This window comes from Carcharodon carcharias, chromosome 4 (assembly GCF_017639515.1).
Source record: "Carcharodon carcharias isolate sCarCar2 chromosome 4, sCarCar2.pri, whole genome shotgun sequence".
Lineage (NCBI taxonomy): Eukaryota > Metazoa > Chordata > Chondrichthyes > Lamniformes > Lamnidae > Carcharodon > Carcharodon carcharias.
The window spans coordinates 181,192,045-181,211,911 of record NC_054470.1 but is presented as its reverse complement, the minus strand read 5'-3'; the positions used below and the strand labels follow the sequence as shown (position 1 = coordinate 181,211,911).

The window sequence follows — 19,867 nt, the reverse complement described above, 5'->3', positions numbered from 1 at the left end:
CACTCGGGAGGAAGTCCTGCCTTAAAGAGCTGTTGGCTAATCTGATTGGCGGGCAGTTCTCCTGTCCCTGTCGCGACAAGAGCTGCAATGGATTGGTGAGGAAATGCAGGAGGACATCTGAAACAGTCCAGACACTGGATGACCAGGTAAGTTTAAAGGGCCCCAGGGAGGGTAGGGAAGGCCTGGGGGTGGGGGCGCAAAGAGGATGACCAGGATCTCGGGGGACAAGCCGGGGAGAGAGGGAGGTCTAGGGGCCACTGGGCCTGAAGGACTGGTTGCTCAGGTTCAGAAGAGGGCTCCTGATTGGGGCACCCCGATCCCCCCTTCCCGCTCGGGATCTAACTCTGTTGATTTCAGGCTTCCCCCAGGCAACTTCAATCTACACGCTAGTCTAAAAATTGAGACTGGGTGGGAAATGGCCCTTAAGTGGCCAATTACTAGCCACTTAAGGACCTTAACTAGGGCAAGGACAGGATTCTCATCCGAGGCCTTGCTTGCCCCTGCGTAAACTGCTGTGTGGTCGGGATGGGTGGGAAACTGGAGGGAATTCCATTCCTTCAATTTCACCCTCCCCTCCCACCCTGCCTATAAACCAGCCGGTCAGGGAGCGTAAAGTTCTGTCCCATGTGTTCTTTGAATTTTCATCTCTGAAAACGTGGTCTTAAAAACCTAGGCTTGAGTGATAGTGGTTCTTTGATGTATAGTTTTAGTCAGCTATCTTTGCAACAGGACAAGCTTAGTAGTAAGAGCCCAATATATGATAGGTATTATATGGCCTATGAAAGGATAGTCTTCATGGGTCCAATGGCCTGTGTTAATATTCTGGTATAATAAATGCAACATACTACAAATGCTGGAAACCTGAAATAAAAACAGAAAATGCTGGAAAAAGGTAGCAGAGCTCTGAAGAACTGTCATACGGACTCGAAATGTTAACTCTGTTTTTCTCTCCACAGATGCTGCCAGACCTGTTGAGTTTTTCCAGCATTTTCTGTTTTCATTTAATATACTGGTACCTTATTTGTTGAAGGAGAATGTGCTAATTTTGTATGCTCCAGTGGTTTTTTAATCCAGTTCTTTTTTCATCTTCTTTTGAAGGCAATAGTTTATGCTGGCAACTGTCCAGTTTGTCATCTAGGTACCCAATCTAGATTCATGTGTATAGACAGTGAGTGCTAGTGGATCAAACCTCAGATTTTCTGGGCCTGATTTTTTCCAGTCAGTGGGTGGGCTCCGTGCCCGCTGCCTGCACTCGGCTCCGTGCCGCCATTTTACATGGGTGGGCAAATTAAGGCCTGCTCAGCGTAAGATGCAAGCTGTAGCACTCAGCTATACCTGTGCGGGCTGGGGGGGGTGGTGGAGAAGGGAGAGTTGGAGCCAGTGCTCTTTTGTGCATGTGCGCGAAAGAGCGCTTCAATCTCCCTGAGGCACGGAGCTGCCTCAGGGAGATTGAAGCGCTTCTGAAATAAATAAATGGTTTGAAAATTTAATTAAATATATCCCCTCATGTGACTGTCACATGAGATGGGACATGTTTTTATCTTTCAGAAATTTTTTTTATTTAAGCGGTGAAAGCTTTAGGAAACCTCATCCAGCTCGTGGATTTGGTTTCCTAAAAAACGTGAAGGCACCTTGGCCTTTTTGCCTGCTTGTCAACCTTAAGGTTGGATGGGCAGCATAAACAATTACATTAATTAATTCATTAAAGGCCTTAATAGGCCTATCGGTTATCGCAGCTGACTCTGGCGTGCACCCACCAAGCGAAATATCGTGAGACAGCGTGATGATGTCAGAACGCATGCCCGATGTCATCACACATCATTTTACACACCAGTGTGTCAGGCCCGCTCCTGCATGCTGACAGAAAAAATCAGGTCTTGGTTTTTATGGTTTAATTACTGAATAATATGATCCAATGCTTTTAGTCAGTAGAGGGAGTGTTGTGATTTTTTTTCCCGCAAACATCTTACTGTTGTACGGTACAGCGTTAATTAGCAACTGGAGTAGCAGATGTATAGACTGAACAATACAGGGTTAATCATTTCAGCCCTGGTTGGTTCTGTTAAAGAGACGTCCCTGTAGTCTATTTATGGCAGATGCTTTCTGTTTGGCTCCAGTAAGGAAAATGTCAGCTGGTATCATTCAAGTTAGACAAAGCCAAAACTTTGCTGACAACTTTCTCTTTCATCGCTTAGCCGCCGAATGTTTTGGTTGAGGGAGGGGGCAGGATTACGGCCACTGATAATTGTAGGATAGATTTTGTAAATAAGTTCAAGATTACATTAACCAGCACTACAAATAAAATAGACAGAATTAAACATCAAATATCTAATGCCTTTGAAGTTCATATCATTTGAAGTTGATTTTGCTTTTATACACATAGTTAATGACTGCAGAGTAGAAATTTATTGCTCAGTAACTGGATCTTCAGATGGAACTAAAGGCCAACCACAGTAGCAAATGTAATATTTTCAGAAAGAAGAGTTGGTAAATTTTTAATTGAATATTTAGACTAGCTTTATAAGACAACTGTTGCCAATGCAGTGGAGCAATTATATTAAAATGTCAAGATATCCAATATCAAGATAAATTAGTACACAACTACAGAGTATAACTACTTTACCATGGCGTCCATTCTAGTTAAATTGTTGTTACGGATGGAGGTTTGCTTTCTTTTGATGTCAATGTTGAGGGTTACTGCTATAATTATACATCAACTTAGATTGTTTCTTGAATAGTATACATGGTCTTGTAAATTTTATATATTATTTCATCAACAGAATAACCTTCCTATGCTAACTAAATTCAAATTTAGTTCCCTAATATGAAATATAGCTTTCTTGAAGTAATGCTAATGCAGTTGGTTATAATCTCCACCATTGTGAGCTTGAATTCTTTGGCCTTGAAATTATACTATGAGGCAGATTTATGCTTAAAATTAAAAGGGTCAAAATAACTACTTCTGACTTAGCTAATCTCCATAATTGCAATGTTCTTTTTTAACCAAGAGACAAGATAGCATGAAGACCAAAAATGTTCTGCTAATATAAAACTACAATTGTTAGACAGTTGGAAAAATCTACATTTCACTAATATAAATTTATGAGAGATGGTGAACTGCAACAGTGTAGAAATCTGATTTTTCATTGAATGATTACTCATGTACATTTTATCACCAGACCTGAATGTTTTGACTTGGTCAGGCCCAAGCTCACTCGGCACATTTGAGTACACAGACCTCTTACTCAGTTTAGTTACAACACCAGGTTGATTGTGTAAGATTATGTAAATTGTCGGTTCTGAATGAAGTGTGAATTACTAGACAATTTAGATGCAGCTGTTGGTTGTGTTCAGTGAGTTTAGTGTAAGAAGTTAGCTAATGGTGATGGGAAGTATAAACTGTTTAAGATTTTACTTTATGTTTTGTAGTCTTGCTAAGGGTGATCCTGCTGCTTTTCTGCCAATCATCAGCTATGCCTTCATCTCATATTCCACATATGTGACCGAGCAGCTACTAACAGCTGGAGTAGAACTTGCAGGAAAGAATGACTCGCGTTTTCTTGATGCCGTTTATAAGGTACAATTGTCTTTTTTTGGCTGGTAAGCCTCCTCAAGCACTGAAATCTATGGGTGTTAGACATAAGTTGTAGAATTATAATTTGTTTAGACTTTTTGTAAATTAACTTTTGTATATATGTTTAAATGATAAATTTCTAAGCATCTAAATTTCTGCCATCAGTAAAACATCCTGTGAGGAGATGCCGATATACGTTACTCCTCCTATTCTTTGCTATTCTTGAATTTTTTTTCTCTTTCAGTTTTCTTTCCTTTCCTCCACTTCCCTTGTTAGTGAACCACCTTATAACACCAGCAAATCCTGGTAACTCTTTGCAAATAGCATTTTCTTATGTGTGACCAAATGTGTTGTGCTCCCTAATGGCTCAGGGAGTGAATGCAGCCACTTGGTTTTACAAGCAAGTAAGGTCACTTTCTTTTTAAAAGTTCATGGGATGTGAGCGCCGCTGACAAGGTCAGCATTTGTTATCCACCCCTAATTTTTCTTGAGAAGGGCAATTAATTAGTTACTGTGGGCAACAAATGCTGATCTTGCCAGTGATGCCCACTTCCCATGAACGTATAAATATTGTACACTGTTAGCAAATCTCAGTCAGTTTTACTGGCCTGTGGAAGAGAATGGGAAAAAAAGACAGGATTGCAGCTCCTGATGCATCTTTATACTGCTACAAAGTGAGCAACTGCGGTTATCTCTGTTGCCTCCGCTATTGGCTAGCCTGCCTGCATTCAGAGTTTGGAGTCATGAAAAATAGATGCTTAGATGAGATATTAGATGGAGACAGCAACCATTAAATTGTACTGCAGAGCAAGTTGAGGGAGAATGCAGTGACTTGTCAGGCTTGAATGGAGGGGAGGGTACAGGGCAAAGAAAGGTATAAAAATGGAGCCTAATTCTATCGATACATGATTCAAGTAAGTATGCAAGCTGGGAAAAGGGCAGCTGATATTTTTACTTTCATCCTCCCCTAGCTTGGTGGTACCAACAACATTTAACACATCTTTGCTCCCATCTTGGCTGAGGTCATCTAACTTTACCCAAATCAAGAAGTAAACCTGTGACCTTGCTGGCTTGTGCATTTTCTCACTGAGCTAATGGGGAACGCAACCTCTCCCAACTGTCATATTCATATGTTCATTTAAAGGGTTTTGCTGGCTCATACTCAGACTGTCTTTCTCTCACTCTACTCCTTCACTTGCCCCTTGCTCTTTCCTACTCTTTCACTTTATCCATCATGCTTATGCATGAATTAGTGTAGTTTCAAAGTGAAAAATTTGATATTCTATAATATGCCTCGAAGGGGTAATATTTTAATGTAATTTAGCTATTTATGAATATGATTATTATTAAATTTCATCTTGATAGGCCCAATGGCCTCCTCCTGTGCCGTTATGACTTTGACTCTGAGTAGAGGTTATTGGAGAAAAGTTGAGTGCAATATTAGCTCTAACTACCCATGTGTGCTTAATGGCAATCAAATTATGCAAAGCTGAGTAAATGTAAAATATTTTAGTCTTTATTTAAGTGTCTTATATCCTAGAACACTTGTAAAGCCCTTTTAGTATAATTAGTTACTGTGAAGATTATTTTGCAGACAAATGTGACAGCAGTTTCTCACATTTTTAAAAATTCATTCATGGGATGTGGGCTTTGCTGGCAGAGCCAGCATTTATTGCTTATCCCTAATTGCCCTTGAGAAGGTGGTGGTGAGCTGTTGTCTTGAACCACTGCAGTCTATGTGGTGTAGGTACACCCACGGTGCTGTTAGGAAGGGAGTTCCAGGACCTTGACCCAACGGCAGTGAAGGAACAGTGATATATTTCCAAGTTAGGATGGTGAGTGACTTGGAGGGGAACTTCCAGGTGTTGATGTTCCCATCTATCTGTTGCCCTTGTCCTTCTAGATGGTAGTGGCCGTGGGTTTGGAAGGTGCTCAGAGTCATAGAGGTCTACAGCACAGAAAAACTCCCTTCGGCCCATCGAGTCTGTGCCAGTCAAACATGTACCTAACTATTCTAATCCCATTTCCCAGCACTAGACCCATAGCCTTTTATGCCATGGCATCGCAAGTGCACATCCAAATACTTCTTAAATGTTAGGAAGGTTTCTGCCTCTACCACCCTTTCGGGCAGAGAGTTCCAGATTCTCACCACCCTCTGGGGAAAAGATTCTTCCTCACATCCCTTCTAAACCTCCTGCTCTTTACCTTAAATCTATGCCCCCTGGTTATTCATCTCTCCATTCTTCCAAGAGGAAAAAATTCCTTCCTATCTACCTGATCTATGCCCCTCATGATTTTATTCACCTCAATCATGTCCCCTCTCAAACTCCTCTGTTCCTGGGAAAATAACCCCAGTCTATCCAATCTCTCCTCATAACTAAAACTCCCCAGCCCAGGCAACATCCTGGTAAATCTCCTCTGCATTCTCTCTAGTGCAATCACATCCTTCCTATAATGCGGATTCCAGAATTGCACGCAATACTCTAGCTGTGGCCTAATCAGCGTTTTAGACAGTTCTTATATTCTATGCCTTGGCTAATAAAGGCAAGCACCCCTTATGCCTTCTTAACCACCTTATCTATCTGTCCCGCTACCTTAAGAGACCGGTGGACATGCACACCACGGTCCCTCTGATCCGCTGTACTTTCCAGGGCCCTACCATTCATCATGTATTCCTGTGCCTTGTTTGTCCTGCCCAAGTGCATCATCTCACACTTATCTGGATTAAATTCCATTTGCCACTGATTAGCTCATCTGACCAGCCCATCTATATCCTCCTAAAATCTAAGACTATTCTCCTCACTATTTACCACCCCACCAATTTTCGTGTCATCCACGAACTTACTGATCAACCGTCCTATATTCAGGTCTAAATTGTTTATATACACCACAAACAGCAAGGTACCCAACACCGATCCCTGTGGAACCCCACTGGACACAGGCATCCAGTCACAAAAACACCCCTCGACCATTACTCCTGCCACTCAGCCAATTCTGGATCCAATTTGCCAAATTGCCTTGGATCCCATGGGCTCTTATCTTTGTTATCAGTCTCCCATGCGGGAACTTATCAAAAGCCTTGCTGAAGTCCAAGTAGACTATGTCAAATGCATTGCCTTCATCTACACACCTGGTCACCTCTTTGAAAAATTCAATCAAATTGGTCAGACATGACCTCCCCTTAACAAAACCATGCTGACTGTCCCTGACTAATCCCTGCTTCTCCAAGTGTAGATTAATTCTGTCCCTCAGAATTGCTTCCAATAGTTTCCCCACCACTGAGGTTAGGCTGACTGGCCTGCAGTTCCTTTGTTTATCCCTTTCTCCCTTCTTGAATAATGGTACCACATTGGCTGTCCTCCAGTCCTCTGGCACCTCTCCTGTGGCTAGAGAGGTATTGAAAATTATTGCCAGCGCCCCTGCTATCTCCTCCCTTGCCTCACTCAACCGCCTGGAATACATTTCATCCGAGCCTGGAGATTTATCTACTATTAAGCCTGCCAGACCACTTAGAACCTCCTCCCTTTCTATGCTAATTTATTTAATTATATCACAGTCCTTCGGCCTGATTTCCATACCCATGTCATCCCTCTCACTAGTGAACACTGACACAAAGTATTCATTTAGAACCCTGCCTATGTCTTCTGGCCCCACACACAAATTATTACTATGGTCCTTAATGGGCCCTACTCTTTCCCTCGTTATCCTCTCGCTCTTAATGTACTTGTAAAATAACTTTGGATTTTCCTTTATTTTACCTGCCAATGTTTCTTCATGCCTCCTTTTTGCTCTCCTAATTTCCTTTTTAAATTCTCCCCTACATATTCTGTACTCCCCTAGGGCTTCCACTGTTTTGAGCCCTCGGTATTTGCCATAAGCCTCCCTTTATCTCTTTATCCAATTCTGTATATTCCTTGACATCCAGAGTTCCCTGGATTTGTTGGTACCACCCTTTGCTTTTACTGGAATATGTTGGCCCTGTACTCTCCCTATTTTCTTCTTGAATGAGTCCCACTGCTCTGACACAGATTTACCTAAAAGTAGCTGCTCCCAGTCCACTCAGGCCAAATCATATCTGATCTTATTAAAATCGGCCTTCCCCCAATTTAGAACTTTGATTTCTGGCCCATCCTTGTCCTTTTCTACAACAGCCTAGAGTTATGATCGCTATCTGCAAAATGCTTCCCCACTGATACCTGTACTACTTGCCCGGCTTCATTCCCTAAAATTAAGTCCAGGATCACCCCCTCTCTTGTAGGACCTCCTACGCACTGGCTTAAAAGGCTCTCCTGGATGCATTTTAAGAACTCCGCTCCCTCTAAATCTATCACACTATGACTAACCCGGTTAATGTTGGGGAAGTTGAAATCCCCCACTATTACTACCCTATTATTTTTCTACTTCTCTGAACTTTGCCGACATATCTGCTCTTCTATTTCTCTCTGACTGTTTGGGGGCCTATAGTACACTCCCAGCAATGTGATTGCTTCTTTTTTGTTTTTCGGTTCTACCCATATGGCTTCATTTGAGGACCCTTCTAAAATGTCAACCCTCCTTACTGCTGTAATTGATTCCGATCAATATTGCGATACCCCCTCCTCTTTTACCTCTTTCCCTGTCTCGCCTGAAGAACCTATATGCTGGAATACTGAGCTGCCAATCCTGCCCCTCTCTCAACCATGTCTCTGTGACAGCAATGACATCATATTTCCATGTATTAAAGTATGCCCTCAACTCATCTGCCTTATTCATCAGACTCCTTGCATTAAAATAAATACCATCCAAACTTGTCAAACTCCCTTGTGCCTTAACTGGCCTATAATTTCTATGCCTTCCAGACTCACTTGCTCTCTCTTCTAATTTTGGCTGCACATCTCCCCCTGCTGAACCTCCTCTCAGGATCCCATCCCCCTGCCGAGTTAGTTTAAGCCCTCCCCAACAGCACTAGCAAACCTCCCTGCAAGGATGTTGGTCCCATTTCGGTTCAGGTGCAACCCGTCCGCCTTGTACAGGTCTCGCCCCCAGAAATGTCCCAATATCCCAGAAACCTAAAGCCCTCCCTCCTGCACCATCTCTCCAGACATGCTTTCATCTGGACTAACCTCCCATTTCTGTACTCACTAGCGTGTTGCACCTGAAGTAATCCAGAGATTACTACCTTTGAGGTCCTGTTTTTTAATCTGTTTCCTAGCTCCCTGAATTGTGTTTGCAGGACCTCATCCCTCTTTCTACCTATATTATTGGTACAAAATGTACCACGATCTCTGCCTGTTTGCCCTCCCCCTTTAGAATATCCTGCAGCCATTCAGTGACATCCTTGACCCTGGCACCAGCGAGGCAACATACCATCCTGGAGTCATGGCTATGGCTGCAGAGACGCCTGTCTCCCCTTACTATCGAGTCTCCAACCACTGTTGCTCTTCCCCTCCTTTTCCTCCCCCCGTGCAGCTGAGCCACTCACAGTGCCATTAACGCAAAAAAAACGGTTCTCAAGCGAGATGCATTCTGGGGATTTCCTGACTACCTGCCTGACACCTTTCTTCTGACTGATGGTCACCCATTCCCTCTCTGTCTGCGCATCTGTAAGCTGTGGGATGACCACATCTAAAAACATGCTATTCACGAAACTCTCAGCCTTGCGGATGCACCTCAGTGCCTCCAGTTGCCGCTCAAACTCTGAAACCCGGAGTTCAAGTAGCTGCAGCTGGTGGCACTTTCTGCACCCGTGATCAGTCAGAGCGCAAGGAGTGCCCAGGACTTCCCACATGTTGCAGGCAGTACATAACACGGGGCTGAGCTGCCCTGCCATGCCTCTAGTTGAAAAAACCCCTTACTTTAACTTAAATACAGTTATATACTTTTAATAAAAACTAGAACCCTTACCTTTCCTTAGCTTAATCTGTTTTAAACTGGAGAAAAAAAACTGCAGAAAAAACTGTGCTGGTGAAGGAGTCTTGGTGAATTCCTGCAGTGCATCTTATAGATGATACACTGCTGCTTACTGTGCGTCGGTAGTGGAGAGTGTGAAGGTTTGTGGATGTGGTGCCAATCAAGTGGGCTGCTTTGTCTTGGATGGTGTCAGGCTTCTTGAGTGTTTTGGGAGCTGCACTCATCCAGGCAAGTGGGGAATATTCCATCACACTCCTGACTTGTGCATTGTAGGTGGTGGACAGGCTTTGAGGAGTCAGGAGGTAGGTTACTTGTTGCACGGTTCTTAGCCTCTGACCTGCTCTTGTAGCCACAGTATTTATCTGGCTAGTCCAGTTCAGCCTCTGCTCAATGGTATTCCCCAGGATGTTGACAGTGGGGGATTCAGTGATGGTAATGCCATTGAACATCAAGGGGCGATGGTTGGATTCTCTCTTGTTGGAGATGGTCATTGCCTGACACTTGGGTGGCACGAATGTTACTGGCCACTTGTCAGCGCAAGCCTGGATATTCTACAGGTTGTGCTGCATTTGGACATGGACTGCTTCAGTGTCTGATGAATCGTGAATGGTGCTGAACATTGTGCAATCATCAGCGAACATCCCCACTTCTGACCTTATGATAGAAGGAAGGTCTTTGCTAAAGCAGCTGAAGATGGTTGGGTCGAGGACATTACCCTGAGGAACTCCTGCCGTGATGTCCTGGAGTTGAGATGACTGACCAACGATCACCACCCATCTTTCTTTCTGTTAGGTATGACTCCAACCTACTGAGATTTTTCCCCCTGATTCCCATTGATTCTAGTTTTGCTAGGGCTCCTTGATGCCTCACTCTGTCAAATGCAGCCTTGATGTCAAGGGCAGTCACTCTCACCTTGTGTCAGGAGTTCAGCTCTTTTTTCCATGTTTGAATCAAGGCTGTAAAGAGGTCAGGAGCTGAGTGGCCCTGGGAGAACCCAAACTGGGCACCAGTGAACAGGGTATTGCTAAGCAAATGCTGCTTGATAACACTGTTGATAACCCCTTCCATTACTTTACTGATGATGGACTGATGGGGCTGTAATTGGCCAGATTGGGTTTATCCTGCTTTTTGTTTACATGATATACCTGGCAATTTTCCACATAGCCGGGTAGATGCCAGTGTTGTAGCTGTGCTGGAACAGCTTGTCTAGGGGCGCGGCAAGTTCTGGAGCATGTCTTTAGTACTATTGCCGGAACATTGTCAGGTCCCATAGCCTTTGCAATATCCTGTGTCTTCAGCCGTTCCTTGATATCACTTGGAGTGAATCGAATTGGCTGAAGACTGGCATCTGTGATGCTGGGGACCTCCAGAGGAGGCCAAGATGGATCATCCACTCAGCACTTCTGGCTGAAGATTGTAGCAAATACTTCAGCCTTATCTTATCAGCCTTAACACATAACAAGTTTACACAAACGGCAATGAGGTGCATTGGTCAGCTGATCTGTTTTTGGTGGTGCTGGTCAAAACATGACACTTGGTCCTTCTTCAAACCTTTAATATTCACCTGAATCACAGAAAACAGACAAGATCTTGATTTAAGATCTTACTGAAAGAACTGCACCTCCACTAATATGGCACCAGTGTATTGGCTTAGAATAGTTCTGATGCAGAGCTTGAACCTGCGACATTTTGACTCCTAAGCCAACTGAACCAAGCTAATACCTCAGTTCGCTGTGAAGTTGGCAATGGGACTGGGTAATCTCATGGATGCGCAAACTCTTAATTCATCTGTGGCATTGTACATGGCAAGCAAGGTTGAATGTAGCTTTCAGGGGAAGTAAGTGTGGAGGATGATGACAAGGATATGCAGATATAATACAATTCCCGTTTTACAATTGTGTAATCTGTCCTTATTTTTATAATTCATAATAAATTCACATGTCTACATTTATAATGGAAACTGACTACACAAACTTGTTACACTGTAATTATGCCCTCCTTCCAGGTGTGGTGTTGCAGAATATCCACTGCGAGGAGGGTGTAATTATGGCATGAAAGTTTGCATAGGTGCTTTCCATTACATGTGTGGGCATAGGAATTTATAATGACTGAGAGCATGCACAGTTGTAAGATTATTAATACATTAAGAATTGTGTTTCTTTTTCTCTGTCCTCTCTTCTGCACATTGTCACTTGCACTTTTATTTTTGACAAGGATTTATTTTCATAGTTTTAGAATGCTGTAAATTCACTGAGTTAAACTGTCATGTCTGTCGAAATATTACCCCTGCTTACATGTCTCTGAAATACCTGTTGTTAAATGTGGAGTGTAACGTGGCTGTAAATTAATCCCTTTCATCATTAACATCCTGTATAACTTCTTCAGTAAGTCACAAGACTTTCTAGAGGACTGGAGGATTGTGACAGCTTTACCAAATAGCTATTTATTTTTCTTGAAACTGCTGATTCCGATTGTGTATCTTGTTCTAACGCCACATGCTTTTTATCAAAGCCAATGAAGTAAGCAGGTTAAATAGGTTAAAATAGTAAATTATTCAGAAGCTAGTTTGTGTACTGTTGTGCTGGTAGAGTGCAGTTTTTCAGTTGATGGAATGTCAGGAATCAGCCAATAACTCTGCAGTTGTTTAGAGTTTCTAACAGTGGTGTAATTTGGCATTTGGGCATTTTGGAATTAGTCCTACCTGACCAAATCAATTCCATGTTTAAATTTTATATTTCTTTTAGTTTAATTTGGGATTAGTTGCAAACTAATGTTGGAGATTTCAATAAAAGTGACAGCATCTTGGGACAAGCACACTTTCATCTTTCTTAAATGTTACATGTATTCGAGTTGAACTGAATGCAAATGTTTTTCTTTTGATTAGTAATGAATGCTGTTTCAGAACAGAATGCTCTTATGAGCGTCCAAGTCTGAGACTCTTGTTTAAGTTAAATACATTTACAAAGGCTATTGCATTTATCCCTTACTGGCAAAGCCATTTTTCATACTAATACAGACCAATTTGTCAAAACATGCTCCATTAGTAAGATACTGTATGCTTTTAACTTTGAGTCATTCATTACTTTAATATGAAATGATGAAATTGTGCTGCCACCAGTACAAACTTTTAAACTTTCAATTGTGAAGGGCCACTGATGCAGAATAGTTCCTCTCAAGGTTCTTCAACTTATATCATTTTACCGTTTCTCCCTGTTGGTTATGCATTTATGTGTTGGTAAAAAATTCAGGTCATATGTTGACCTGCAAAATAAAAACTGAATATTCGAAATAGTTCAACTATTTACACTGCAAGTAGTGTGATATATCCTTTACCCCTGTGCTCGCTGGCTCATGTTGGCTCTAAGTCCTGGAACATCTCCATTTTAAAAGTCTCCTCCTTGTTTTCAGATTCCTCAAGGACTCCCCCTTCCCTATAGTTAAAATCTCCCCCAGCCCTACAACCCTCCAAAATGTCCATGCTCCTCCAATTCTGCCTTCTTGCATATCCCTCATTTTAATCACTCCATCATTTCAACTAGATTCTCAGCTCTGAAATTCCCTCTTGGTCTCTGTCCCTCTCCCCTCCTTTAACATACTAATTAAAACACATCTCTTTGACCAAGTTTTCAGTCATCTGCCCTAATATCTCCTATATGGCTAAGGGCAAAATTTTCCCCTTGTCAGGGGTGGGGGGGGGGAAGTGCAGGACTGGGCGTGGGCAGGTGGCCCTCAGCGCTTGCTCCTTGTGTGGGTGGGGAGGGGGAATGGCAAATGCAGAAGACTAAGTGCTGCCTCAGGGAGATCGGTTCCCAAAGGGAAAAAATTATTCTTTGGAAAATTTCATTAACCATCCATGTTTCCTCATGTGACAATGTCATATGAGTTGGGACATGGACATAAATTAACAGTCACTTTTACTTAAAGTTTTTAATTCAGTCATGAAACCTCATCCCGCCCGTGGATGAGGTTTCATGCTTTTTCAGGTGGCCGCCAGCGCTCCTGTCCTGCCCCCCAACCTTAAGGTTGGACGGGCAGGTCCACTAATTGCTTTTTGAATGGCCTCAATAATCCGTTGACAGGTCGGCGGGCGCACAGCTGACTCGGCTGTGCCCCCGCCGACCTGAAAATGCAAATGACGGGGATGATGTTGGGACTTCTGCCCGACGTCATTCTGTGTCACTTTACGTGTCGGCAAGCGGGCCCTGCACCCCCCCCGCATGCCGACGGGAAATTTCTTGCCTAAGTGTTTTATTTTGTTAATTCTTGGGATGTGTGTGTCAGTGCCAAGGTTACTATTTATTGCCCGTCCCTAAGTATCCTTGAGAAGGTGGAGGTGAGCTGCCTTCTTGAACCTCTGCAGTCCATGTGGTGTGGGTACACCCACAGTGCTTTTAAAAAGGATTTTGACCCAATGACGGTATATATTAGTAACAGGAAGATATAATGGAAAAGCAGGCTCTATTCCTGAGAGCAAAGAAGTTTAAAGGAAGTTTTTGACAATACTTCATAGAGTATTTAGTCATAGCCCACAAAGGACCATAGGCGTCTCTCACTGTTGAAGAGAGATATGTTAATAGGCCAGTCAGCCCAACCAGTCTGTGTCAGTGTTTACCCTTCACTCAAAAAAAATAGTTCTCATTACATTTACCTGTCCCTTTATTCCTTCAAACCCTCTTCCTGCATGCAGCTATCCAATCTAATCTGCCTCCACTCCTCACCTTGGAGTCAATTCTTCAGGGGCACTTTTGCTTTATTGCCTGCCCTGAAACAGGCACTGTCAGAGGAAAGTAGCAGGGAAAACTTCAGCCCCTTCTGTGTACCCTAAGCGAGCTTGATGCAGTTTCAGCCTAGGATCACAAATACAGCACAGAAGGAGGCCATTCAGCTGTTGCACCTGTACCACCCCTTTGAAAGAGCTATCCAAATAGTCCCATTCCCCCTGCTTTTCCATGTGGATCTGTACATTTTTCCTTTTCAAATCTTTATTAAATTCCCTTTGAAATTTACTAATGAATCTGCTTCCACCATCCTTTCAGGCAGTGCATTCCAAATCATAACAACTCACTGTGTAAGATATTATCATCTCCCTCTCCTTTTACTGATTACTTCAAAAATGTGTCTTCTAGTTACCGAGCCTCCTGCGAACAGGTTGTAATTTTGGACAATTTTATACTAGCAGAGAAGGTTACAAGAGGGATCTAATCTAAGTTTTCAAAATTCTGGGAGGTTTAGAGTGTGTAAACAGTAAAAAAAATTATTGTTTCCACTAGTTGAGGAATCCACTTTATTCCAACTGCAATCCTTTTACAAAAATTCTGTGCATCTACATCCCTCCCCCCATTATATATTACCCCACCCCAATTTTTTAATCATTTAAAGCATATTTTTATTCTTTGCTTTTTCCCCTCATATGCATATTGAGCTGCATATGCTATCTATATACTTCATTGTTTTCTATGATTCTACATTTACTATAAATTACTTTAAATATTAAACTTTCCCTTTGTTCATGTCCAAGTCACCCTTAATAAGTTGTGAAAGACAGGCGCAGTGTCAGTGTGAGCATGAAATTTCCATTGAGTTCTATCTTCTCGAGTTTTCTGCAGCTTTAATTAATGCTATGAATCTTAAGCTTTAAATGGTGGTTCAAAGCATCAACCACTGAGCTGGTACGGAATCCTGTGTGCAATAAGTAAATCAAGAAGTACTATATTTTTTCAATTACGGACTCAGTTCGAAGACTTCATTTGCATTCATTATTCTTCATTCTCAGCCCTTTCCTTAATTAAATCTAATGTGGCTTGTATCTAGCTTATGTTTATTGCAAAAGTTGATTATTTTTGAGTATTCCTAATTAAAAGCAAAATGTTGATGCAATGCTGCAGTAGCAGATCCAACAGTCTATACAAAGATAAAATTGTAAAATGTTTTCCAGGTTTAAAAAAAAAGGTTTCAGTGTCAGATATTTTAGATTTATTTTATTAAATATATCTAATTTTTGCAGAACAAAACAATTAAATGTGCCCAGAAACTAATCTGTTTTTGTCAGAATGGATATTGGACTTAAAGCATTTTTTCATGGAAAAATCATTGTTTGTTTTTAAATAGAACAGTCTGTAAAGTATTGATAAGTTTCTTGTGTATGCCCCATCTACATGTTTGTAAAACATGAAACCTAGAAAATTTGTGTCAACAGCAATAAATATGGAATCGGGAGTCATGAGCATTGTACTTTAAGAATTAGTTTATGTTTTCATATGCATTTTCATGCCTTAAGTGAATTCTTTCAAATATGATGGTGAATTTGATCAAAAATACTTAAATAGCAAGTTTAAGTTATAAAGATTTTAAATTTGTTTCTTCAATATGCAGCAATATAGCTGAATGACGTCCTGAAATTCTAATTTAAGCACACTTTTTAAAAAGCAAACTGGATAATAAATTCACTTTAAAGTGAAATGTTTACCGTGCCTTCTTACTTTTCCTTTTTATAGCTACTACGCAACCAGTTCCAGTATAAACCATTACTGCTAAAGGACCAGTTTCTACACTATGGGTTTGCGGAAAGAAAGATGCAGCTTTCCTGTGATATAATAAACATTGTAACAAAAAGACACAAGGAGCTGAGCAGCCTCAACAAGGTATTTGGCTTACAAGAATTTAAAAGTAAAATAATTTCAGAAAGTAATCATGTATACCAGTTAAGCGCCTGTTGTTTTGCAATGAGGAGCAGATGCCCTGGATATTTTTTTCTCTCCTCTTGACCAATGGGCATGGGCGCCAATAGCAATGTCTCCATCACCACCCTAGCTGTTATTGTCTAATTCAGCACAGACTGAGGATCAAATCAGAGACACCCCTGGTCTGAATGGCTCAGCTGCTCACTGCTTTAAGCAGCTGAACTGTCAAGAAAGAAAGTCATATTTTAAGTAAATTATACATATGTTGTCAGGAAATGAAAATTGTTGAACTAAATAGATGCGGCAAAATGCTTATTTTCATCTGTTGCATCACAGATTAAAATTTCAAGTTTTGCAGTTAATCTTTCCTTATTGGTGTGGCAGTATGTCATTTACTCCATAAATGATGTTTCAGTGGCTGACAACACCATCTCCAATAAAGTATGCAGGATTTAATCTGGCTTTTCCTAGACAAGAAAGGACACTTTAATAAAAACGTAAAACTCACCTTATTCCCAGCAGGTTTGCTCCCCTTTTCAGGCCTCTGGTTAAAGTAGTAGATTGGTTTCTGATGATGTAATTTGAACCCGATCTGCAAATTTAAAGAGGATCTTGTTGGCTTGGGATGGGTGTGCTTGTAGCCTGCAATTTATAAGTGCAGTTAGATTGGGCTATGAAAGGAGGGAATATGTCCCCACGCTCCATTTTAACTGTATCCCTCTCCCCTCAATTGGTTTCTGCCAGGTAGGGGAGTTAAAATTGAGGTCTATATCTCAATATTTGTAACATATAATCTGTTTTTGTTTCCTTTTTTTTTGCTTAGGAGGAGCCAGAGTATATACTGCATACCTCCTTTAACAAATAAGACTGTCAGGTATCTGGGTTATAGCTCTGCAGATCGAGATGTGAAGCTTTGCTGCATCTATCGACAGTTTGAACAAAATAGTTTGAACTCTTCCCTTCCAAATTTTGCTAGGCTGCTTTGAAAATGCAGCCATGTCATGCTAAATTAAGGAATAACGTCTACAGAGTATAACATATAATGAATTATTTTCTGTGTGTTGAAAACTGGAACTTCCTCCCTGCTAGCACTGTGGATGTACCTACATCACATGGATTGTAGCAAGGCAGCACACCACGACCTTCTCAAGGGCTATTAGGGCGGACAATAAATGCTGGTTGAGCCAGCAACGCGTACATCCCAAGAACAAATATTTTAAAAAATATTCTGTATTTTCTCAATATCTGGCGGTGGTCATAATGCAGTCTTCATCCCATCAAATCAACAACTTTATTTAATAAGTACTTTGGTTTTGCTTTTACAATTATTATTAACTTTATATTATTAACAATCCTGTTAAAATATTTATAGTACATGCATATGTATATATATGTGTGCATGTGTATATAGTTGCACTTATAAGTGGAGCTATAATTTTAATATATCAAGATGCTAACAATTAAAGAACAGCTTTATTTTCTTACTCTGTTCATTTTAGGTTAAGGCGCAACCATATAAGAATTCAAGTTGTCCTGTAAAAATCCACACTCGATTTAAATGTGAATCACTAATTCCTGATTCCTTGCCATCCGAATCAAACATAACAGTAAGTATCTAACTATAAATGACTTAGAGATGGACAACTTTACAGCACAAAAACAGGACATTTGGCCTATTAACCCCATCTTGTGCTTTTCAACACATGAACGACCGTATCCATATTCATTGATCTACTTGGCCCTTGTACCTTTTAATTTTCTAGTTTCAACTTAAACTATTTTAAGGAAACTTTTTATGAACTGCTTCAAAAATGATTTGTGGCAGAGAATTTCAAATCCTCATCAGCCTCAATGGAAAGAAACTATTTAAAGCTTATCCTTTAATTCTTTTTGTATTTATATTTGTTTTAAATATTAAATTTATTTGTTATCTTAAACTTATGAATATAATTCATTATTGTCTTTCTAACCAGTAGAATTAATCTACCATTATGTATCTTATAACCCTTCATTTGTTTTTGTGTAATAAAAAGCTATAACTTTTAAAATCTCTTTTTGTAACTGCAATCCCTTTTTGCTGGTAACATTTTGGTGAATCTGTGCTGAAATTTTTATATCTTTCCCGATAATAGGATGTCCCAAAACTGCAGGTAATGCTTCAACTGTAGCCTAACTTAGGTTTTACTGTCCGTGACCTCATTGTAGATAATTACATTGATATCTAACTTTAACTGATGGGTGAAAATACCTTGCGTCTTACAGAATCCTCCCTATATGGCTGTACCATGCTGCTAATATGGTGGTGTGGCTTGTATCCTCAAATCACGCGTTGGTCTTAGCCTATGCGCTGATATACTCATCATCCTCGATGATTTCAATCTTCATCTAAATTTGTTTTGCCTTCTCTGCAATGAAGTTTGACACCTCCAATAATTTTATCAATCACTGTTTGTAATAGGTGTTTTAACATAGAAACATAGAAAATAGGAGCAAGAGTAGGCCATTCAGCCCTTCAAGCCTGCTCCGCCATCCATCTTGACCATGGCTGATCATCCAACTCAATAGCCTGCTCCTGCTTTCTCCCCATATCCTTTGATCCCTTTCGCGTCAAGAGATATATCTAACTCCTTCTTGAAAACATACCATGTTTTGGCCTCAACTACTTTCTGTGGTAGCGAATTCCACAGGCTCACCACTTTCTGGGTGAAGAAATTTCTCCTCATCTCAGTCCTAAATGGTCTACCCCGTATCCTCAGATTGTGACCCCTGATTCTGGACTTCCCCACCATCGGGAACATCCTTCCTGCATCTACCCTGTCTAGTCCTGTTAGCATTTTATAGGTTTCTAGTGAGATTCCCCCTCATTCTTCTGAACTCCAGTGAATATAATCCTAACTGACTCAATCTCTCCTCATACGTCATTTGTTTTATTTTACGTTTATGCACAATTATTGAAGTAGTTGTTTGGTAGTACGGAACTTGAGTATTGCTGAAAAAAGAGACTTGTTGAAGCATTTTGGCTTGCACTCATCAGGACACTTTGCATGAATACCAATATAAGGGGAAAACAACAATTTATACTGTATGAGAAGAGAATGCTCGTTGCTTGACAATTGGATTTTGATTGGTAGAGGCGTTGCCATGGAGAATGCACCACTAATGGTGTCTGACAGTTAACTGCCAAGCATTATTTGAAATTTAAACCAGACAGCTTGACCTGATTGGTCAAGGCATTGCCCTGAGGAATGGTCAGCGAATGGCTGTCACTTATTTTGTTTAGCTGAAACAGGCACAATCGCAATGAGTGAATATGTTCTTTCTGTCTGCAAAGAATAGGGCCCTCTGTATTAATATATGTAGTTTCCAGTACATGCAAAAGACCCATGCTGTGAGCCTGACTATCTTAAATTGGTTGTCAATGTAATTCTTAGCACACTGAGGGTTATTTAACAAATATTGTCCAATCATGGAATCCAATGTAATGCTGGACACTTTTGAGTTTTGCAAACACTGGTTAGTTGGGTACAGTCTGTACCTTGCCGTTTGTGAACAGCAGCTGGGACATGCTGTTTGATACGATCTGCCAGCCTACATACCTAACATTACACTAGCACTGAAATTCATTTGCCACATTACTCATTTGTGTGATAGGCAGAATGTCTTTTTGGCTTGACGGCAGGATCTTGTTAGTGCTAAATACCACTGATGTTGCTACTGCACAGTA

The 19,867-nt window shown here is 41.0% G+C and overlaps 1 protein-coding gene across 3 annotated transcripts in view; it reads left to right on the top strand.

Moving 5' to 3' along the window:
- cep44 (centrosomal protein 44) overlaps positions 1-19,867 on the top strand; it is a 122,462-nt gene that overhangs the window by 58,662 nt on the left and 43,933 nt on the right. For all 3 annotated transcript variants that reach the window (XM_041185424.1, XM_041185422.1, XM_041185423.1), the window contains 3 exons: positions 3,430-3,577; positions 15,958-16,104; positions 17,643-17,750. In XM_041185424.1, coding sequence (XP_041041358.1) covers positions 3,430-3,577; positions 15,958-16,104; positions 17,643-17,750 — 403 coding nt within the window. The remainder of the gene's footprint in view (positions 1-3,429; positions 3,578-15,957; positions 16,105-17,642; positions 17,751-19,867) is intronic.